The sequence below is a fragment of the Nelusetta ayraudi genome, unplaced genomic scaffold, assembly GCF_046127955.1.
Source record: "Nelusetta ayraudi isolate G7.1 ecotype Tasmania unplaced genomic scaffold, CSIRO-AGI_Nayr_v1 ptg000097l, whole genome shotgun sequence".
Lineage (NCBI taxonomy): Eukaryota > Metazoa > Chordata > Actinopteri > Tetraodontiformes > Monacanthidae > Nelusetta > Nelusetta ayraudi.
Genome location: NW_027466147.1, coordinates 855336 through 879206, shown reverse-complemented (window position 1 = coordinate 879206; position 23871 = coordinate 855336). Strand labels below are relative to the sequence as shown.

The window sequence follows — 23871 nt, the reverse complement described above, 5'->3', positions numbered from 1 at the left end:
GTGCGTGCGGGGGAGCTACTGAGCACGACATCCGGTCAGCACGGAGTTAGTTATCGCAACCAGAGCTTCGTCCTGAAGGTTGAAAAGAGACCAGTAGCGGCGCCAGAAATGTTTCCTTGGGGTGGCCACAGGGTGAGAGCATGACTCACATAGTGGCGGGAAAAAGTAGAAACCTGGAATGACCACATAACCTTTCATTGTTCTAACTCTTACTATCGTTTTTTTGTCTTTATTAAATGTTTTCAGGGTGATCTTCTAACAGTCAAGCCCTGTCACCATCCTCATGAATCAGAGGTCAGCTAATCTTCACCAATGTGAATATCAGTAATAATAAATCTATATCAGCTTCTTCCCGCTGTCCTCGGATTAAGGTCAATGTTAAATTAAATGTCTTTTTTGGAGTGTCTTGTTTCCACCTAGAACCAAATACAGGCCAATCATCCAGTCAGAAATACATGACACATATCCAATACTTATATATATATTAATAGGATTTTTTTATTTTTTATTTTAAAAAAGATACTGTACATCAGGGGTCATCAACGTGGTCCCCATGGACACCAGGTAGCCGCAGACCCGTTCAAAAAAAAAAATTGCACAGCTCGTTGAGCTGCGTCTAAAATTCAATTTTATCCAACCTTGTTAAGTCATTTTTGACAATTATTGAGAACTCATGAGCTTGATAAGTGTCTTCACATAGATACGTATCATTGATGATAATAAATGACTCAGAGAGTTTGTTATTTCAGGAGAATCTAGCAAACTGGTAGCCCTTCATACGGCTGAGGACCCATGAAGCAGCTCTCAGTGCCACAGAGGTCGGTGACCCCTGCTGTACATCAATCTACAAAGATTCGACTTGAGACGCTGCGGAGGCATTTTTCTCAAATTGTCTTCCCCCCCGCCCGACTGGCCACCACGTAGCTCCGCCCCTGGACGAGACCGTGCGTGCGCTCCGATCAAATAGCGCGCGCGGCACGGGAAGGGCGTGATGGGCACACGCGCTGACAAATCAGTGTGACGGACGCGTCTTCACGCCACGACAAGTGCGGTGTCTTGATTTAAAAATGCAGAAGGTCGATTTGCAGTCACGGTGCGAACTAAAAACCAAACCAAACATCGAGCTCACAAACAACAGAGTTACGCAAGACACTGAGGAGCGAGAGGTGACCCGAAAAAAAAAACAAATATCTGCCGTGAAAACAACAAAAATTCCATGTCCGGTGCCAAACTTGCACATAAAACCCGGACAAGCTTAAACCGGGTCACCATGGGTCGGGGTTTCGGGGGGACTTACCTTGCGGGAAAGCGTTGGGCTGCACGACGTAGAGGAACGCCTGCACCAGGTGGAAGAGGATCCCGATGGGTCCCGGCTCGAAGTGGGCCACCGTCTCGTAAACTCCCGCGGGCACATAACCGAAATCCAACTTTCCCGGGGGCGGCAGCCTCCGCGGCTCCGTCTCCAGCTGGAGTTCCCCGGACGCAGCGAGCGCCGAGAGCAGCAGGACGACCCCGGTCCTCCACATCGCACCGGACCGTCAAAACTCGGGGTTAAACAGGTCACGAAACTGGTGCAGGAGCGGGGAGTGGGGGTGGGGGGTTGGGGGGGATAACGGTGGAAGGAGGCGGATTGTTATCGGAGGACGAGCTGAGGAAATCAAAAAAATAATAAACAATCACAAGCTAGAAAAATCTAGAAAAAAAAGTGTCCGGATGGATGGAGCGCAGCTTTTCAAGTCCTGCCGACCGCGGACGCGCTCGTCCTGGGCATGGTTCCGTGTGAGCCGGCCGATGGCTCCTCTGGGCTCCTCTGGGCTCCTCTGGGCTCCTGGTTCCGCGGAGTCCCACCGAGATGAGCGCGCCTGCCGCTTCAGCTCGAGCAGCATCTGCGAGCAAGTGAGCACGCGGGGATGCGCTGCGTCACGGCTGCGCGAGGGGAGGGCGCGCGCCGCCGTTGCCATCCGCGGAGACAGGAGGAAGCGGACTCGGCCCGGAGGGGGAAGCGCGCCTCCTGTCGGTGAGAGGAGGACGAAGTGCACAATAGATGGTAATATGGATGGTGGACAGCATTTTGAATATTGTGGCAATTCTAATGGTATTTCACAAAATGCAGAATGTATTTTCCAAAAATCTGATAACAAACGCCACTCTCTTCACCGTTCAGGTGAGTTTTGAGTGATGGGTGAAAGTGCCGGAACACATTCTCCACATGCAACTGGAAGCTCTTTGTCCAGCTCTCCACATGCTGACAGGTGCGCTCTGTCCCTTTGACCGCTGACCCGTTCTCCCCCCACGGGGCAGACAGAGGATACCTGGGTGCACAGCCAGCGAGGGGACGTGATTGGTGCGTGGCCTTCAGGTGGGCTGGGCTTTTGTCTCCCTGCACAATGACATCTTTGTCCTCTGTGCGGGACGCACTGAGGGGGCCCCCCCAGCTGCTGAAGACAAGGAGGAGACTTGTCTGAAAACCCTCCATAGTTTGTTGTGAGCACTTTTTCTCGCCAATCACACGTTCATTAGAACTGTGGAAGGGCAGATGAGGCACAGAGGAGAACATTCATCTCTCAGATGGAGCAAACGTGCTTTTCTGTTGTTCTTTTTTGCAAAATCTCATTTTCCCTACCGATCAAAAGTCAACACTACACTACACCTGTTTCTTCTTTACCTTCTGCACTGTAGATACATAGTGTTGCCAACTTTCATTCAAAAGAAATAAAGGAGGCCTCCCACAACAATCAATACAGTGCAGGATGGACGGCTTTCTCAAGACAACTCAGAAATGAGGATCAAAAATACGGGACAATTCTGTGTTTTAAGGGATGGCTGGCAACTGCATAGATACATACAGAAGACATCAAATATATGACCAAGATATGTGGATTAATGTGGCAAAAGAAAAACATGTTAAATACCTAAATGTTGTTATATATATTTTACATGCAGGGGTGGCTACTCTAGATCATCTAAAATATAAAGCTTGTTCTTCCATATGTGTTCCACTCATAGTTTTGGTGCCTTGAGTAACAATGTAAATAAACTTTCGACTGCTGGAGTACTTTGGATGTTTTTCCGTTCACCGACTTCCTACTCTGGATTCCCCTCCGAACACGACCGCCGTCTTCCTCCTCTTTAAGCGTTGTAGTTACTAGAAAGGCAGCCGAGGCTCTTCTCAGGCCAAGTTGTATAAGGGGATTAGCACTGCGCGAATGTCTGCCGCAGATTTATTCTGCATGACCTCACCTTCTCAACAGACGGAGTCTCAGGCCTCTGGACAGGTGAAGTCGTCAGTGACGCAAGTTTCACTGCAAACACTGGAAGACGGTTTCTTCTCTTTCCTCTATCAGTGAACACACCTTTATATTCTGCATGCCGCCGAGAAAATAGAGAAAATTTAGAAAACAGGGTTAAACAAACGTTTATTCATCAAAAAAAATAAATAAAAAAAAACCAAAAAATGGATTTTGGAAAATGGGATTTTTCAGAAAATATGGAGGTAGGATTCAAAGAAAACCCCAAAACTGATGGATTGTGGAGCAGGCAGTGCAGTGGCATCATCACAGCTTGCATAAGAACACTTGTGCCGCGTCTCCGTCAGCCCGGCTGGAGCCCAGCTGTGGATTCTGCTCTTTGGCAGACTGGGAGCAGCGATGCCCGGCCAACTGGCAGCAGGCGGTACCGATCCGAGGCCAACTGGAGACGAGACGTTTCATCCAAAAACCACAACCAACAATCACACTCCGCACAGTCACGAAGGGCGGCTCCAGAAGCAGAACAGTGGTCCCCCTTTTCACCTGTGTCTCTATGACAGATGGGGGTAAATCAATGTTTACAGGTTGACATTTCTTTTACACTTTACTGTCTGTGCAAGATCAAAACTCCCAACAGACTTTCAACATTTTACTGCTTTTCATCAGAACATGGCAGCAAATCTCCACAATAAATAAGATAACATAGATTTGAAAACATTTTAATTAGTTACAACAGTAGCGCGTACCATTTTCTTTTCTTTTTTTTTATTTTTTTATAAATAAATACATTTTCCTTCTCTTCCTAAGGTGTAATAGTCGGGTAATATTTTTTCCAGTATAATTTAATTGAAGCTGCTGAGCTTCCAGCGCATAAATGCTGTGGAGCAGCGACATGAATTACTTTGTAAAGTAACTACTACAAGGTGCATATTGTACCATAAAGTTTTCACTCTAAATGAATTGGAGCAGCAAATATTTGGCTGATTGTTTTCTTTCTTTCTGAATGTCCAGGCACTGAACTGCACACAGCTCTCACAGGATTCCACGTCACACCACTGAGAAAGTGGATTAGGGCCACAAGAAGAGAAAAAAATATAACTGGAAGGAGATTTTATTGAAGTTTTCATTTCGAGTTTTAAGTTGAAATTTTGTGAATGTCAAAATTTCTTGAGAAAAGTCGACGTTAAAAAAAGCCGAAATTTCGTGAATAAAGTCGACGTTGAAAAAAGTGGAAATTCCAAGATTAATGATGTTGGATTAACCTAGTAACCCAGTTAAAAGTAACCTGCCGAAAAACAGGTGTATACAAGGTTCACCCACAGTAATCAGGAAGCTGCATGGTAGACTTGCATGCAGGGCCTTTGCACTTTGTCGACATTTTGACTTACTTCACGTTGACTTTATTCACAAAATGTCATTATTGTTTTTTACGTCAACTTTATTCTGGAAATTTTGAGTTTAATCACAAAATTTCAACTTTATTCTGGAATAGAAAAAAAAAAGAAATCCTATCTTAATTTTTTTTTTCTCTTCTTGTGGCCCTAATCCTCTTCCGTAGTTACTTGAGAGAACGGGAAAACAAAAAGAGAACAGCCGTGGGCTGGTGTGAACTGAATGAACAGATTATTTGTTGCAATAAAAGAAAAAAAGAAGTCTTGGCGCACTACTCGCAAGTCCTGGTCAAATGTAAAACACGCACGTGCGTTTAAAAAAAAAAAGGCATTCTGCTGTGTCGAGATATTGCTGCTATCTTCTAAAATGTAAACATCAGAACGTCATTTTAGATTCGATCAGTAAAAAAAACAAAAAACAAACATGCGTTTGAGCTGGGTATGATCAGACAGAGCGGCCTGCCTGCCAGTGCAAACATTCAAGACCAGGATTGAAAATGGATGACAATGCACGACACTTGTTTTTTTTCATATATATATAATAAAATGATTCCCATGTTTTGAAAAAGACAAAAAAAAAAAAAAAAAAAAAAAAAATACGAAATGGTCACGTCACGCGTATCCGGTTCCCCCAACACTTTGTCAATCATATCAGAAAAACACGCCGAAATCACAACGAAGCTCACGCGATGTTTCCTCTTCGTCGCTTCCTTCCAGTATTTGGTGAACCGACAGGAAGCTCGGCTCCACCGGAATCAGCAGCTTTGGCGTCAGCGGCCGACAGCTCGCGTTAATGTCGCGCTGACTGGCTGCTTTTTAATGAGACGTGGCCTCGCAGCCCCGGGGCGCCGCGCTCGCAGGCCGCCGAGGACTTTATCCATCCGTCTATCTGACTGACTGACTGACTGACTGACGAGGCCTCTCCGGACCGAGCGGCTCCCGTTCAGAAGCGTTCAGAACGCTGCGTTTTGAAATTTTTTTTCTTGTCGATATTGCTGTGTCAACCATTGTGAAACCATTTCAATCTCATCCTCTCACATTAAGGCCGTCAAGTTTGAGACGTGCGCTGGCAACTGATAATAAATTATAATAACTCAATAAATCTAAGTGTTGTTGAGGAAAAAAAACGACGACAATAAAACCAAAGGAAAACACCTGAAGCGGTGAAAGATTCGTTCGCAAAAGAGTCTGGAAGTTTCTTCTCTGGCTGCTGGGCCAGCTGAGAAATATCTGGTCCCAGTGCTGCTCAGACGCCAAGTGCTTGTGTGCCCTCACACACACACACACACACACACACACACACACACACACACACACACACACACACACACACACACACACACACACACACACACACACACACACACCTCAACAGCTCATCCTAACGACAAAGCTGCCAAACTCGCAGTTTTCTTTTCACGCCTCCTGCTGTTTATTAGCGGAAGTTTTCTTCGTGGAACTCCCTCCTCTTCCTCGGGGCCTTCGCCCCGGAACAGTTGCCGACGCTTCCTGTTCGTACCACAGGCCGGCTTTGCTTTAATAAATACTTGGACAGGAGCTACTGGGGGTCTGGCCCCGCCCCCTTTCCTCCCGCCTTTTCCTGAGTTTAAGGTCGAGCGGCCGCGTCACCGCTTGTCAGTCGATGCGGTTGCCGCACAGAGTGAAGCGGTCGATCTCCAGCAGCGTCCTGTGCTTCGGCTCCTTGGCGCCTCGGGCGGCGGCGGCGCCGCCCTCCTCTTCCTCCTCCTCGCCGCCGCCGCCGCCGGAGGGGGAAGGTTTAGGTTTGTCGGCGTCGGGCGGCAGCGGCGGTGGAGGAGGGCCAGAAGGCGGGTCGCTGCCGGCTGCAGCTGCCGGGAGGTCCTGAGGGGTCCGGTGGAGGAGCGGGTCGGTCCTGGGGGTCGGCTGGCTCGTCACGGAGGAAGAGGAAGAGGAAGAGGGAGGGAACGGCTGCGGGCTGCTGGGCGTGGCCGTGATCTGCTCCACCTCGGACTCGTCTGCGAGGAGACAGCAAGAGAGTGATGAGTTGAAATTAGGGGGAAACGCGGTTTTGCTTTGACAAGATGATCCGCTTTGAGCCCTTTTAGCATCAGCTGGGGAAGAAGCTGGCGGGCTTAGTTCCAGACAGACGCCTTGTAGCCACGGAGAGCCCTGCAAAGCAGCCGCATCTCTGGGATTTCAGGTTCGCCCAATCGGCCGGACTCAATATTCACCGATGTTTGTGACAAAAAATAAATAAATAAAAAAAAGATGACAGAGGCAGCAGCGAGCCTGTAAATGATGGCTGCCCGGCTCGGGAGGTTTAGGCCGGATGCTGCAACAGAAGCAGTTTTCTCAGGTCCGGACAGTGAAAGAGCGACGCCAGAGGCTTCACTCTCCCACTGACCTGCTTCAGAGACGCTTCAAGTGCTCACCACTGAACAGAGATGCGCATCAAGAGCAACAATCAAGCTGCTGTAAACTCCCCGCAGTACGAAAATGTGTGTGTATGCACATACATTATTTTTTTTTTATAGAAAATTGCAGAAAAAAAAGGGACCTTTGACGCTTTTTTTTTATCCAAATGAGTCTCGCTAGGCCGAAACTGTGTGGTCATTGACACTTCAGCTAATTTCTTACATTTCTTACACGTCCTCTGTTGCATTATGTTGAGTAAATGGCAGGGATTTTTATTTCTTTCCCTTTTATTTTTGAAATAATTTTGAGCACACAGCGCGCAACATTAGGAAAACCAAGCAAACAGAATAATTCATGGCGTTGGGGAGAATCGGGCAGAGCCGCTCGTCCGCCGACACGAGCGGCTCGCCTCGGGCTACCTGCAGCGCCCGCCCGGTTCTGACTGCAGTGGGAGGGGGAGCTCAACCCACGGCGTACAGTGCAGACCTGCGACGAGCCGCAGCATTTGCATTACACGCTCGCTTTAGAATACAGATGTTTTTTGTTTTTTTTCCTTCTATCGTCTTACAGCAGATGCATTTGGAATTCAGACGTATATTCGGTTGGTTGGGCGACTTTTAGTGCCCGAGTCAGCGCACAGGAGTCCTTTTATTCAAATCGGTCGACGCTGGAGTTGCGGTGCAAGAAATGTAAGCTTTGATGAAAGTTAAAGTGCCATATGGAGGCAGAGGGGAGCAAGCGTGGAGCGGCTCATTAGCCATTTCTGCCCCGCGGACAGGAACATGCAGCGCGTACAGATGGTCCGTGTGGATGCGTGTGGGTTTACATCGCTGGAAAGAGAAAGCCTTGCACATGCATGAGGCCGCGCGGCGGAGCCGCTGGAGCAGCAGGTGATGCCCCCCCCTGGGGAGGTTGCTGGTCCAAATCCCCTGAGCTCAGGAGCCAGAGGTGGAGCGATGCTTCTCTGCAGGTTGAGCTTTGGTATTATTCACCATCGGTGTCTTTAATAAGGCAGCCCGACTCTCTGGGGCTGTTTTTTTTTTAATGAGTGAAACATGTATGGATGCAAATTACTTTCACCTTTTCGTTACTTTTATATAATAAAATAAAAACAGCCGTCAGCTGAAGACGGCTGGGATAGGGGCTAGAACAGGCTTAGGCAAACTGTGGCCTGGGGGCCAAATGTGGCCCGTTAAACTTTCTAATCCGGCCCGTCAAACTTGAAGAAATTCTATTAATAGTAAGTTTAGTAAGTGATGAAATAGTTGAATATCATCCATTTTCCCACTGTTTGAAGAGTCATTTCAATAAAGAGCTAAATACCGTTGGGCTTCTAAGACAGATATTTTGTTGCAACGCTTTTATTATTTCTATTTCTATTATGTTCAATATTTCATTGACATTAAAGCAACATGTTTTCGTGATATACTTGTTTTTCTCCAATGAGAAAAAGGCCCCTCTGTGAAATTTTAGAACAAATTGTGGCGCACGAGTGAGAAATTTTGTCCACCAGCTACGAATTACCAGCTCACCTGAAGTTGCCCACTGGCCAAGACTGTCGTCTTCTCTCTCCGGCTCTTTGTGGGAGGAGGTTGCCGGGGTGGGGGTGGCGGTGGCGGCGGCGTCAGGCCTCCGGAACAGCTGGTCCTCCATCTTCGCCCTCTTGATGTAAACGCACGACTTGCCGAGCAGCACAATGCTGTTGAGCAGCTTGAGGGAGACGAGCCTGAGGAGGGAGACACCTGAGTCACTGCCCGCTGTACCTGAACCAGACTAATGGATGCGACGGGCGCCCAGGAGCGCATGTAAACTTGTTAACCACTGCGCCGATTCCTGAAAATTTAATCTCGGAATATTTCAGTGTTAAAGTTATAAAGTCACCCAGCCGAGATGCTGAAATTAGCTTTCGGCTTCACAGCTTCATTTAGGTCTCTGTTTAAAGGTCATCTATGAATAAAATTGTCATTGTTAATTTTCATCATAGACTTTACAGGACAAAAAAAACAGTGACCTCCAGAAAACAGCATATTTAGCCCTCTGTTTAAAGCCTGCTGCTAAAAGGCTGTTTTTTAGCTTCATGCTAAAAGTGCCTGACTTTGCTGGACTTGTGGTTGAAGGGGACAAAAACAATGCAGCCTCAGAGGGTGGAGTCCACGCTTGGTTGAGGGTGTGGTCGGGTACACGGGTAAGGTATCAATTCCCTTTGTGATGTCACAAGGGAGCAATCGTGTACATGGCAAGGAGGTGATCATTTCATTTCATTTTACAAAGACCAAAGACGGACTGCGATGTTGTTTAGAGCTTTTGTGCTAAAGCCGGGAGCACGTCAGCCAGCTGTTTTTACACCAATGTCTTCTAAGGTCCGTGGCTAACGTAGCTAATGTGGCTAAAGTAGCTAACGTGGCTTTTATGGCATTTGTTGAGGATGTCAGGTGGTGGTGATACGCTCAGTTTCACATCCCTCTCAACGTGGACAAGAACGTGATCAGCATTAGTGCAGGAGGAAGCAAATGGGCGAGACACATGGATTTTCTTCTCATTCCCTGGCTGTTATAAAAGGAGGCTATGGTGAATTCTGCACACTGCTGGGACCCTTAAAGAGAGAGCATTGACTGTTTGAAAGTTCAGATTAGCGACAGACCCGGCAGCCTCTCCGGACTTATGGCGGCGCCGTCTTGAGCCGAAGCGCGACTCCAATAAATCTCCTCCGCCATCTGGCGCAGATCGCAGCCGATCACATCCGCGCACAGCAGGACCTCCTTACCTCCTAACCCTAACCCTCCGCCGTGGCCTGTGACACTACGACGGGAGGCATTTGGGTCTGTGGACCACTGGTCGCTGTGACAAGGACGGATTTCTTTCTTTTTTTCTTTTCTTTTTTTTTTTTTCCATCGGCGAAAGCGTGGCAGTCCGTTGGAGCTCATGCTATTTATAGACCGGAGTGGGGGGGTGGTGGGGGGGCAGGCCAGAGATGGTACTGGAGATGACAACACTGTATTCTTCACCCTGAGGGGAACTCTTCAATAGCACAAGGCCGATGGGATCTGGCAAATGAGTACGAGCGAGGCAATCAGCCGCTCGGCAGCGCAGGGAGAACATGAGGCCACAGTGTTGGCGCTTACGTAACGTGTGTTTAAGGACGGAGCCCTCGCGCCTCACTGTGTGCTCGGGCTCTGTGCACAACACGAGAGAGTCTGAGCGTTTCGGTTATCTCTTTATTTATCCATTTATTACGGAAGCGCATTGCTGGCACCCTAGAAAAAAAAAAAATACACAGCTCAGTATCGCGTTTTTACGTGATCATTTTCACGTTATAACGTGGAGCGTGATAGTTTCACGTGCACATGATTCTTGTACACTGAGCTGTTTTGGGGGGTTTTCTAATTATTACAATAAGAAAACATCATTAAAAAAAAACCCTCCTGATTTAGGGTTTGGATATTCCTTTAAATCATGTTTTTCTCATTATAAAAATAGGTCACAGAGAAGAAATTAGCCAACGAGCAACTGAGAACGGTAAATATGAAACATAAAAAAGAACAACCAAACCACATAAAAATTATAGATAATGAAAATGGAAAGCAAGGAGTGCAGAGTTTTCTCCCTCAGAAACCATGTGCTAAAATCCACCCTTTGTGATGTCACCAAGGGCACTGATAACTTTACCAAGCGCACCTAGTAGGAATACGGGACCTTCAAGACGAAGCACACGACGGTAAGAGGGTGAGGAGGACCTACCCGAGGTAAAAGAGGAAGACGCAGGAGTACGACAGAGCTCCCTGGATCTTCACCGAGTTCATCAGCACTCTGATGAGCTGATGGAACACAAAGCAAACAGCAGGGATGCACAGGCTGAATGAATCACCCTGAGTGGAAGGCGGCTGGGCTGTGTGGGCCCTGACGAGCGCTCCTGTCGTATTTAGCAGCAGGACGCTAGCGGAGTTCAGAGGCTCTCACCAGAACAGCAACAGGCAGAGGGATGAAGCCCATCCTGCGGGCCACTGAGTCACTGTAGTCTGTGCAGGCCTGCGCACAAACACACACGCACGCACGCACACACAACAGATCAGAGCATCCGTAAAGTTGCGCAGGATTGAACGCTTGCAGTCGCGCCGCTTACGTTCTTCTGTCGGCTGCTGATGAGGTCGAAGGCCAAACTGGCTCGGTACTCGATGTACACCTGAGAGTAATCAGAGGAAATATTGCGTAGAGGTGTTATGAAAACATACGCCACTGCTAAGTGAGACAGTGGGCAAAATTAAATCTGAAAACACATTAGAAAAATGTCGGGCTGTCAAATGATTAATTTCCCTAATTGCAATGAAGCTCTGGATTTCCAGTCAACCGCCATGAATCGTCTTTTGATTTGCACGTTTGAAATTCTGTTGTTTTGCATTTCAAGTTTTTCATTCATTCATTCATCTTCTATACCCGCTCATTCCTATTCAGGGTCACAGGGGTCTGCTGGAGCCTATCCCAGCTGTCATAGGGCGAAGGCAGGGTGACACCCTGGACAAGTCGCCAGTTCACCGCACGGCCAGTTCTTATGCCTTGTATTTAATCTCATCATGATTACCAAGTTAACTCTGACACACTTAAAAATAAATAAATAAATATATTAATGATGAGGAGAACGAGGTGGAGAAGGGCGAGGAGGGAAACGTCTCCTTCAGCGCTCACGTCTGCGGGGATTTCGTTGAATTTGGTGATGAAGGCGTGCTTGATGACGTCCACGACGACTTCGGAGATGATGACCACGACGACGTCGGGCAGCAACGCCCACATGTACTCTGAAGGGACGAGAAGAAGAAACATAGTTAAACGTCACAGCTTTCTTGCACCTGTAGCATTTTTACTTTACTGCCATTTCTGCCATAACATCACAGTTAACGATATAAATACCGTAGAGAATCGCTTGCACTGCAGCCACATGTAATCAATGTACCGCTAATGCGCTTGTATTTGGCAAATCAGTCGGAGCCTTCCAGGCCTGGATGATTTAACAGTCATTAAAACGTTCTCCAGTCTCGTAATGCAAAATCTTGTTATTTTCTCATGCGGCCATTAGCCAAACTATTTATTTACGGCAAAAGCAAATCCATTAACATCTGTTCAGACGCAAGAGTCCAGGCTGATTCAAGGCCCGTTTTTCCCACTTTGGAAAAAGCCAAACATCTACATATAAATCTAAACAGCAAATAAGAGCGGATAAAATAACAATAAAAAAATAAAATAAAAGAACATATTTTTTAGAATCAGTTTCAGTTTTAAATGAATTGAAACACAGGCAGATCCTGCAGAAAGGACCCTGTTACTTTCACCCAAGCTGAGTGCCGATGGCATGTTACACTACCACACAGTCAAATGCACGAGTTTGCATCCCCCTTTCCTCTGCAGCCGCACGTCTACACTGTACGTCACACCCTGGTGTCTGAGAGCGGAGGGCGGACGACGTTCGGCCGTCCAGGCCTCCGAGCGGGAACATTTCTTCAGAGCCGTGGCTTTGGCAAGAATTAGCACATCAGTGTTGTGATTTCAGCTGACAAGCCGCGTCTGTCAGCTACTGTTTGCCCGCCTTTGAGACTGGCAGCCTGAGCCGACTGTTTTCAGAGAGCTGTCACACGCTGCGGCTGTCACTCGCTGGGCTCCGTCTGGGAGCTTCGCCGGGTGAGAGCCGCATCCCAAAAGGTGCCGCAGCGGGTCGGTGGGAGGAGCCACACACAGAGGGGAGGGAAAATGAGCCGTTTGGTTTCTTTGATGAATTATAAAGCCCCTCTGGAGGCGGCAAAAGTATTCACATTTTTTATCTCAGTAAAAGTACGGATACCTGTGTGACAAAAATAATCCGGCGAAAGTAAAAGTATATTCAACAACTAATGAATGAATACATTTGTTGCTAACAAACATAGCAACAACTATAGTCATAATGAATTACATGCAACAGAATTTGTATATTTGCATGTTGAATCTAAATACTAAATGTACAGAAAGCAGCACGTTCAGCCCTCTGGCACTGATCTGGGAGAGGTGTCAGCGCCCTTTGTGATGTCACAAAGAGCAGTGGGTTTGAAGTGTACCTTCAGATAAAATTCGACTGAACTGGACGCCGGGGGGGCTCACCTGGCTTCCATGCAAACTGTTCAAGATTCCTGACGCAGACGACGAGCAGCAGGATGTGGTTGGTGAATCGCTCCTTGATATCTGCGGGAATCAATGAACATTGGAAAAAAAAAAAGTGAGAAGGACATCAACACAAAGGAGAAGAAGAAACAGGAGATTGCACATCTAACAAGGTTCGCCGTCTCCCGCCCGTCTCAACGGCGGCTTGACGTCTCGTCTCAGAAACAATCTGTCGCTCGTCCGTCTGCCAACAATCTGCAGACGGAGTCTTCAGAACAGAAGCGGGCCGCCGTCTCTGTTGACAACGCCACCGCCGCCGCGCTAATTAAGACTCTGCTCGGTGCCGCGAGCTCGCAATCTAACACGGCGACAGCCGACAAAGGACGGGTGGTGGAGGGGTGTGGGTGATGGAGGGATGGGGGGTGGGCGGATTGTCTTCTGCCATCGCTGCTCGATGAGAGCGACTGAGACGAGGTGATCAGAGGAGGTCGGCGCCTTGCATTCAGTATCTCCACTGGAAGTGATTCATCGCTCGCTTCCACATCCGAGGATATTAACTTATTTTGTAACATTTATTCAAATCCCAGACGTCGAGGTGGCGATGCTATCGGCTCAGAGACACCTGTCTGAATGCAAATCCCACAAAAAAAAAGATGCATTTTTCAGGTAAATACAGACTTCCAGGTTTTCAACAGCAACTCTGTGGCTGTATTGAGCCGTAAACTCATTGGCTTGGATTTGCTGCGTGTGTCTACCACCTGTCAGCAGGCCCGTCCCATTGATTCATTCCCCCCCCCTCTGGATGAATAAAAGATGTCTTTTGGGGCTCAAAAACAGGATATTTCTTACCGCTATTGGACATCTGGAACAAGTTGTTCTTCCCAAACTTCTTGAACACGCTCCCTTTGATCTCGATGAACTGCGTTTGGGAGGAGAGGAGAGAAAATTCCGACATGAGAGGCGGAAAACGCAGAGCGACCTGGACGTTGCGGCAGCGCCGACGGTTGTTTCATCACGGCCCCCCACGCAAAGCCGCGTTTTCTGTGGATGTTGCATCAACGCAAATTCAATTGTCGGAGTCAGCGGCTCTCAACTGGCGGAGTCTCAGGAAGCACATTTTTTTTCTCCTTATGATAAAGTCGTGGCCCAAATCCATTTCTACAAAAATAAAAACACTAACCCACATTCTATTCGTCTATTCTATCATCTCTAGTGAATACATGATTGAAATGATTGAATTGAATTGTGTGTCCTGCAAAATAATGTAAGTGACGTTTTTTTTCTCGCTCTTGCTGCTGTTAGACAGCGGTCATCCTCGTGTGTGTGTGTGTGTGTGTGTGTGTGTGTGTGTGTGTGTGTGTGTGTGTGTGTGTGTGTGTGTGTGCGTGCGCGCTTCCACTGACGTTGCTGGACATCATGATGGTGAGCAGGGACTTGTTGTGCGAGTTGAAGGCCACGTTGAGGGTGGAGGCCTGGATCATGATGAGGATGGAGTGGCAGACTGACAGGCCGCTGCTGAGGAAAACAACTCCAGCGCGTTTACGACGGACAGCACGTCATCATTATTGATAATGTAAAAAAATGTAAAAAAAAAAAACACCAAACAAAAAATACACAGTAGCCTAGTCCAAGTCAGGCTGACTTAGTCATGGATGGACACACATCAAACCCCAGAAAAACGCTATTAAAAACTCAACACTGCACTCATCCTTGCTGGCTCCCTCACTCTGACTCACATCGTGTTCCGCCAGTTAGGCCTGAACAATACAAAACAGATGCTTGTCATCCTTCCTGCTTTGGAGGTCAGACAAGCACAAACATTCGTCTAGAGGTCGTCTCTGGAGGAAAGGTTTTCGTTTTCCTTTCTGTTCTAAAAGAACACCTTTCAGAATTTTGCACGCAGATCTTTCAGCTTGAGCAGGATACAGACGTAGACGACAGCCATGAAGAAGTGGGGGATGACGCCGATGCTGTCTCGTTTCCTTTCTTTGGGTTCTGTGGCCGTCCAGTAGAGAGCGTCCAGGATGTCTTGACCAAAGGAGGAGAAGAGCCGATCAGCCACCTTGACAGAGGGTGGAGGAAAATCATGACTTAAGTGCAGTTTGATTTTCATCATTTGATAATTCTCCTCATCAGGGCTGCAGGAAATCACTCGTTAGTTGGGCGGTGCAAATAATCTCCAGCTCCTCGCTTTGTTTTTTTTTTGTGCCATGTCAAGTAGTTGCGTTACCTCCAGCATGTTGTAGATGATGTAGAGTTTGATGACAGACTGGCCTCTGATCAGGTGGTACATCATGGCGTAGTCCAGGTAATGCGTCATGGAGAAGGACAGCAGCAGGATGAGGGCCTTCAGGATGTCGCACACATGCGCTGGCTGCAGCAGCCGAGACCCGCTGAACACACACACACACACACACACACACACACACACACACACACACACACACACACACACACACACACACACACAAAGAAAGTACAATGTAAAGCCAACCACCTTACCCAGTGTTTTAGTCTGACAGGGAAGTATTTGATTTCATTTCCTGTTGCATGGATTTAAACTTGGACATCACTTCCTTCTCGTCTGTTGTTGTAGTTGTGAACGTTTGCGATTGTTGTTTTGTTATATTAAGACTTATTGCTGCGGAGGACAGCAGAGTGTAAACAGACTAGAATGGCAGCTGACATGCAACACGGCAGGCAGATACGTTAGTGTGTTTGTACCCTGACGTGACAAACATCATCCTTGACAATCACGCACAGACATGATCATGACTGAATGAAAAAAATAAAAATAAAAAAAAAATAGGCACAACATGAAGATTTTTTTTGTTTGTTTTTTTTATTCACTTGACATCAGCAGCAGCTGTTCTGTCATACTGTGCAATCTGGAGGCAAACTTTTTCAAATCTTGCACAGCTGACTGACTGACTCGGAGCAGCTGAAGAACCCCAATTTAACCGCAGCCTACCAGCAGCTTCCTCTGCGGGAGGAGGCCTGTCAGGGACACTGCCAGTGACGATGCACTGACACATCACATGGATCTTTCTGATTTTTTTTTTGCCCAGTCTGTTTGAATCTGGAGGACTCTCACCGATCCAGCTGCCATGCAGGGTCACATGCACCGGTAAACACTGGTGGCATCAGAAAGACACACAAAACAAAACAAAAAACACACAAACTAGAATCGCCAGACTAAAACTTTTCAGAGTTGCTTTTTCTTATTATAAATGTGTGAAGATTACACAGTGGAGAGACATCTCCTCCCGGCTTGGCATGGGCGCGGAATAAACAGAAGCCGCCGTCACGATAATGGTTTGGAAAATATTCCCAAAACGCCAAGAACACCGCGTGCAGACGGGGCAGCTGTGCCGCGAAACAAAATGTTGTGTAACCACAACAAGAAAGTGACAAGAAGAAAGTCACTTAAGCCTGTTGATTCATCCTCTTCACTGGTGCGCCACCTGCAGCCACATCGCAGGGGGAGCCACTGATTTCCAAGGACAACAGGGCCATTAAATGACTTGTTCACAGCTAAATAAACAGGACATGCAGCACACAAAACAACAGCAAATTGTCTGATTGATGGATGTTTCAGCTGCGGTCTTGTTTCTATTGTAACCTATCTCATTTTTATGATCATGATTCAGTCCCTTTAAAAAAGATTGTCTCCCTCCTGTTAGTGAGACTGATTGCGCCACATAAATAAAAGACGCTTAGTCATCCCACCTTTTTGGATGGATTTTCAGTGTCATTACCAGAATAGCTGCAACGAAAAAAAAGAAAAAAAAACGGCAAGACATCCTTAAAATGTGTTTCAAACGACGCGTTTCCAACGTGTGAAGCTCTTAACGGCGCCGGCTGTCAGCGGCAGCCTTGGGAAGATGCTAATAGGGAGGCTGTCAAATCCATAGGGCCGGTTATTTGGTATTAACTGAGAGAGCCAGACAAGAAAAAGCAGAGGGGAGAGAGGGAGGGGCGGCTTAATTGTAGGACATCTGGCGCATTCTGCACGTCGGCTGAGTGACACGTTCAGACATCCGCGACCGCCGCCAAGACATATACGTTTCATCTATTCACAAACTGGTGTCAGAGAGCATTTCTGAGCATGTGTGCGCGGCAGAACCCGGCGTAATTGCGCCGAGTTGCTGTGAGACACTCGGGCTAACAGCAGAGAAAAAAGGGGTGGTGGTGGTGGGGGGGGAGCTACTCTAAAAGCCTTCATTACCTTAATCAACTTAAGGGAGCCTCGATCAATCTTAGTTGCAACCCCCAAATACAGCAGAGCCCCCCCCCCCGCAGCATTAGGGCAATTTGAAAGATGAGAGAGGGGGGAACGAGAAAGTCGTGCCTGTTGAGAAAGTGGAAGCGTGTGTGAGGTGCGAAGGAGATGTGAGCTGACTCGGGGTGAATTCAACCACTGTAGAACACCTGAGGAAGGAGCGCAAATGAGTTTTACACCCGCTGATGACAACAAACCAGCTTCCCAAAAGGAACACAGCCGCTCCAAAGTTCGGCTGGTAATGTGATCGCGCAAAAAAGACCAAAGCTCCCCTCTGCTGTTTTGACCGGCAGCATCCAGTTGTGATTTAAGGCAAGGAAGCGCCGCCTCGGCTCCCTCCGCCCGAGGCTGCAACTCCACCCAGAGCTGATCAATATGAATGAGGCCCGGGCGAGAATGATAAGTCGCAGCTTTTCCCGGAAAAACATGTTTTTGATAAAAAGCAGATTTGGTATTCAGGTGGTTGAAGACGGCCGATGCATCTCATTCTTATCCACGCAGCAGCACGTGCGACTGTGCGGCAGGTTGAGGCTGGTGCAGTGCACTATCTCTGTTGCACAGGAGGCATTATTTCCCCATGTCTTTCTCTCTCACTCACACACACACACACACGTGCAAATTATGCACGTCTGACTACAGTCGCTTTTGCATTCCATGGCGCTGTGGCTGCGTGCTGTTTGTAAATTATCGCAGTGGGTATTAAGAGCCTGTCTGGGAAAATGAGGGAAAAAGGTTGATTTGTGTGAGCGAATCAGCATTTTGGTTTAAAAAAATAAAAAAAATAAAAATGTACTTTTGCTTTGGAGGAGAATATTTGTGGATTTCTGCCCTGTACGGGTAAACAAAACTTAACCTGATTCAGCATCCGTCCACATCGTTGCTGAGGGGTTGGGGGGGGGGGTTGCATTAAAAGGCAACGACCACTAGACCTGCAATTTGCAATTAATAAAAACACTGAATTGATTGAAAACCAAAGCACTTCATAATACAGCGCCAGAGCCTTAATGCGTTTGATTCGCTGCACATGTGGAGCCCTAGAGGTGCGAGTTAGCCATGCAGACGTTAATGTATATGATTATTTCCAACGCCGGTGACATGGTTTTACTGAGAGAAACTGTCTCGCTGACATTTATCCACGGTGAGCCGCTGCCCGGCAGTGTGGCTGCTCGAACGGAGGACATTTTCTAACGCACGCCAAACACATTTTCTCTGCTCGCGCTTCAAGTCGCTGGTCTCCGAGCGTCTCTGGAAGCCATCAAAGACAACAGCCGTGCAAGGAATAAACTGATGCTCCACTGAATGTAACTCAGTGCGGTCGCCGAGGTCCTTTGCAGCACGCACACTGCACATGTTGACCATGTGACGACTGCATGTCGTGCAGCCGTCACGGCAGCTGATCAGTGTGCGGTGAAAAGTGTCAAATGTGTGCTGAAGTGAAGTCAGGCAGACTGAAGATGTCCTCTACAAGGCCCCTATGGTTGCACGTATAGAACAGCAGCAGCCCACGTATGACTCCTGCTGGACAGATTTGGTGCTGCGGGCACACTTGCACAAACGTGCACTGCATGGGTTCACTAATGAGCTACTGTGGCCAGAGCAGACTGGGAAAAGCTGCAAAGTTCAGGCCATCGGTGAACTCATGCCCAGACCTGTGGTTCAAGTACGTAGCTTTATCGAAACCTCACAACATGAACTGTGATGAGAGTGAAACATGCACGCGTCTGTCTCCCTTGCAATGAACGCGGCTGCTCCGAAAGCTGCCGCGACAGAGCTGCCGAATGTATTGACAGACATGATGGAGATGGGGAGAAACCGGTGGATGATGAATGTGCACCATACAATATTAATAATAGTAAATATTTATCAGCGGTCTGATAATGCGTACCTGCTTCTCCTGCAGTAGGGGCATGTGTGTGTTCTGCAGGGCAGAAGGAAGGCAAGCAAAGAACCACAGTGAACGATAGGCTGTCAGTGACCACCAGGGGGCGCCGGTTACATATGGCTTCAAAATGCTAATTTCTACCGCTGGCTACTTCTTGGTTTCCAAGTTGGAGTAGCAGTGGAATAAATCACAATATCTCAAAAATATTTGTCGGGATGCAGCTAATCCATAAACCATAGCTGCTACGCGCACATTCTGCCGAGGATTAAACTTCCTGTCACCCTTTTATTTATTTATTTATTTTTTAATTTCAAACTTTTAAAGCTGAACATGAATTTTCCACCGAGACCTTTTGGCTTGACTGCTCCTCTTTGCAAATAATGCTAATGTAACTAGCAGAACCGTGTCAAGCGCACCATGCGCGTGAAGCTGCCCTGCTGCGGTGGGATCCGTTCCCCGTCTAACAAGGTGCACCGGCTTATTTTAAGTCTGAACCTCCTTTCTTTTTTTAATGTGCGCAGGTGGGTGCAAGCCAAGGTTATGGCTGTGGCAGTCTCGAAACGAGGCTCCTACCTGAAGCCGCAGCATGGCAGAGTGAGGAGGCGCAGCACTGCCAGAAGCACCCTGAGCGGCAGCAGCGTGAAGACGTACAGGAAGGCGTCCAGGCACAGGAAGAAGCCAAAGATCATCAGCTACGAAGGAAAGTCACACAGCAACACTTTTAAGTCAAACAAACGGCGTATTAAAAAAAACAAAAACAAAAACAAAAAACACACACCTCAAAATGACATATTGACCAATGGGACTGATTACATGTTGGAATAACAAAAGTATTTCAGAGAGCAAACATGTTCCCCATTCCTACAGAATGGAAAACACGTGGCTGTAAGCCGAATACAACTGCGACTCATCGGTTTGTTTATTGCAGCGGCTGATTCAGGCGAATTGGTTTCATGGTTAAACACTGCCACCTGGTGGTTATTGGGAGAGATTAAAGAAGGACTATATTGGCGTTCAACGCTGGAAATAGCTATGAATATTAATTGGAGAGCACTGCCACCTGCTGGCTCATTAAATAATTTCGTGCACCACAGCGATTCCTACTTTTCACTTCACTTCACTTTTTTTTTTGTAGCTCGTGTTCGTGCTTCAGGAAACGTAATGATCAGCTTTGGATTGTAATAGTCATTCCATTAAGAATTATTCTGATGGAAGTGAATCACTTGATGTTCAGAAAGCAGCATGCAAGGATGCAGTGTCAGCCATCCTCGAAACAAATAAATCAAACAGATAATACTTGTTAAAAACTTTAGCATAGCACAGCACAAAAGCCGAACATTTGCTGGGGAAACGTGAATGACGCTCACTCAGCTACCTACGTGCCAGTTACATGGTCTATTTGTGTGTGAACAGCAGACAAGATGGAGATGAATGAGGGAAAACCCGGGCAGCCGAGTTCTGGGTTATTGTGCGGCACCTTCTCCAGCTCCTTGGGAATGCGCATGAACGTGTAGACGCGGTCCCGGCGCTCCTTGTATTTGGCCTCATTGTGTTCCAGGAAGTAGCCCCTGGTGAGCTCTGCGGCTACGAAGCGCGGCAGGGACAGATCTGGAACAATGTCAGAACATCGGTGTTACAACAGCGGCACACACACACACACACACACACACACACACACACACACACACACACACACACACACACACACACACACACACACACACACACACACACACAGAGCAACCCACAATGCACACAGCCATCAACACAATGATGGTGTTCATCAAAGACAAAGAGGAAGCAACCGCTCTGTCTTCTGTGGGAATACGGCTGCACCCCGGTGTATTCCGCTGAGTCACTAGAACTGTCAAAAAATGAGTATATCGTAATTTGGTTGTGTGTAAAAGGTGTCAGTTAAAGTTTACATTGATTTAAATTCAGATGGCATCCTCCTCCAAAACACCAAGATTTCAAAACCATTATTACAGTGTGAAAATGGTGAAGAATTTAGCATTTTTTTCCAAGTCTGGTGTCTTTATGTTTACATTTGAAAATGTTAGGAACCAGTTAGTTTTAAAGAATATTTCATTATGAGCAAATTTAACAATGACTTTATTTTTTCCTGTCCAATATTGACTCTCCAGTGTGTACTAACTAGCTCTTGGGCCAAATGCACATGATGATCAAATAAGGATGTGAATCAGATTAAACAGTGCAGAATGTGGACGGTTCTGCTACAGGCCACAACAGATAAAACGGTAAAGTCTGACAAAGTCCAGGGCACGCCAGAGACGTCTCTCATGACTTATCTCGACTGCAGCGTTTGACACAGAACATGGCAGGACTGTCCGAGCAGTGAGGCCGCGACTACAATTTAATTCCTGAGCGTTTGCTGCACTGGCACAAAACAGCCGATGATGGAACTGGATAAGTCGTGAGAGCCGTCCACTGTTCTGCTTCGACAAACCGACGGTTAAAGAGCTCTTGGCAGTACCCTGGCCGCTGTCAGTCATAGGGATGGAGCACAGCAGCAGCAGCGGCGGCGGCGCCTCTGGTCAGGAATACAGAGGAGGCAGCGGTGTTCCTCGGAACACCGACCTTTCACAACCGGCACACCGTTGCTCTGCCGCTGTTTCATTGATCAGACTTTAATCTTAGTGATGATCCCTGACCTTTAAAGGCCGAGCTTGCAACGTTATAAAAGGGATCGACCGGCCTTGAATGACATAAAAGTTACACACCACACAAGTTGCATTGTGTCATGTAAATTTGTGGTAGTAAGCATTTTTATTTAGGTAAAGTGCACCGTTTAAAAGTAACTTGTTTCAGGTATATTATGACCATCACAGTATCTACAGGTGAATTGCTCTTTCCTGCCACTGCAATGTTATAATATTAATAACCCGTGTGAAAACATTTCAATTAATTGCGACTAATTTAATTTAATCAATTAAATTCTTAATCGATTAATTGTTAACTTCCCGGCTTTTGTTAATCATTTTAATCATTGGAGTTGTAGTTTACTTGTCTTCACTTGCATAGACTTCCGTGTTGCCAAAGTTCGTTTAATAAATGCGCACTGAAGTTTGTCGTGACGCCATACTAACAAAGAAAATGGATTATGTATCGGGTAACTTGAGGCGGGTTAAAAACAGAAAAAAAACAACAACAACAGAAAAACAAAACTAAACGGACCATAACCTCTCAGTCATAGACGTAAATGTCGGTAAAAGTGGCCTTAAATCTGAGTGACACTATAATTGGCAACCACGACTTGACTTGTCATCAAGCTAGAACTACCGAGGGCGACAGTGTGACACACAACGACCCACAGCGTCGCTGATTGGTCCAGATGTTGCTTAACGACCAAGCCTCCATAACAACATTTCACAATTAAAAAGACAGTGGTTTCCCCTAAAGTTTGCGGGTTTTCTGTGCAGTGACAACACTCGGTTCATTCCACGGCTCTTGTCATCGCCGTGACGTTATTTACGGCCGAGAGAGGTGGGGGTCCGTCCGTCAACGTTTACCTGCGGATTGCTCCTGATGCTCTCTCCGGACGGCGTCGATGTCGTAAAACCCCAGCGTTTCCGGCAGCGTCGCGGTGAGGCCGATCTTCCCCGACATGTGCAAGTCGCCCCACGGTCTCCTCTGCCTGGCGCTCGGCTCGGGTTCGCCTCGTTTCTCCTCGGACAGCTGGCTCCCCGACAGCTCCGCCATCTTCGCTGTAGCCGCGGCCGCTGCTGTCAGCACCGCTGCGTCGCGCTGTCGACGTCATCGAAAAACAACCGACGTCATAGACACGTGACGGCAATCGCGCCCTTCCCATCTCGGAATTAGCCTAATGCTTTCGCCGAAGCCCTTGACTTAATTGAAAGTTAATAAAACAATGTTTATTTGTTTCTTTATGTTGTTGTTTTTATAAAATGGATTTTGTCTCCTTTAAAGTATTCGGTTTTGTCGCTGTTATTTAATATAAGTTGAAGGCCATCAAGGAAAATGTTGAAATAACAACAGTGTAATTAGAGTGATAACACAACATATCAATATAATACTACAATGGGAAACAAATCTAAAATAAATAAAATATAAAACGACCCAAACAAAACCAAAACACTTAATGTAATACCAAAACATTTCCACTTGGTGTCGACAAAGGCCCACCAACAACACCGTTTGTCATCTGCTGTTTTCAATGACCTTTCAATGGATCCCTGCTTGAATGACCATAGTTAATAATGTTTTAAGTGGCTTACATTTTCATACTAAAGTACAGTTCTAAATAAAAGGCTGAATAAAGGTTTATAATTCAATTATTTAGTACAACATAGCCGTCAAATTTAACATAGATCAAAAAAAAATTTTTTTTTAGTGTGGGTGCAAAACACATTTCAGAGGAAATATAAAACTAATTTTAAGTGAAACGTTAACCCATGATTAAATGTAAAATGGTGTTGTGTGTAAATAAATAAATACAAGGTGAGGTGTATGATGATCCCCATGTTTCAAATATTTTCTATCTTATGTTACTGCTAGGTAAGATAAATAAATGAA

At 46.8% G+C, this 23871-nt stretch overlaps 2 protein-coding genes across 4 annotated transcripts in view; both read right to left on the bottom strand.

Moving 5' to 3' along the window:
* prom1a (prominin 1a) overlaps positions 1-4611 on the bottom strand; it is a 61018-nt gene extending 56407 nt beyond the window's left edge. The window contains exons 1-2 of the mRNA XM_076048230.1: positions 3236-4611; positions 1298-2008 (exon numbers count right to left, since the gene is read on the bottom strand). Coding sequence (XP_075904345.1) covers positions 1298-1526 — 229 coding nt within the window. The 5' untranslated portion in view covers positions 1527-2008; positions 3236-4611. The remainder of the gene's footprint in view (positions 1-1297; positions 2009-3235) is intronic.
* Positions 4612-4741: 130 nt separating this feature from the next.
* Positions 4742-23086, bottom strand: tapt1a (transmembrane anterior posterior transformation 1a). 3 transcript variants are annotated; one of them, XM_076048218.1, is made up of 15 exons: positions 22848-23086; positions 20795-20925; positions 19891-20009; positions 19321-19353; positions 15384-15546; positions 15080-15215; positions 14557-14654; positions 14003-14072; positions 13154-13234; positions 11714-11823; positions 11154-11213; positions 10991-11059; positions 10772-10848; positions 8566-8759; positions 4742-6633 (listed from the first exon to the last, which is right to left on the bottom strand). In XM_076048218.1, the coding sequence occupies exons 1-15, from the start codon at positions 23035-23037 to the stop codon at positions 6275-6277; spliced, it is 1890 nt and encodes a 629-aa protein (XP_075904333.1). In that variant the 5' UTR covers positions 23038-23086; the 3' UTR covers positions 4742-6274. The 3 variants fall into 3 exon arrangements, with proteins under 3 accessions (XP_075904333.1, XP_075904336.1, XP_075904334.1); XM_076048221.1 differs by lacking the exon at positions 22848-23086 and adding an exon at positions 21812-21937; XM_076048219.1 differs by lacking the exon at positions 19321-19353 and having other exon boundaries at positions 22848-23085.
* Positions 23087-23871: the final 785 nt, after the last annotated feature.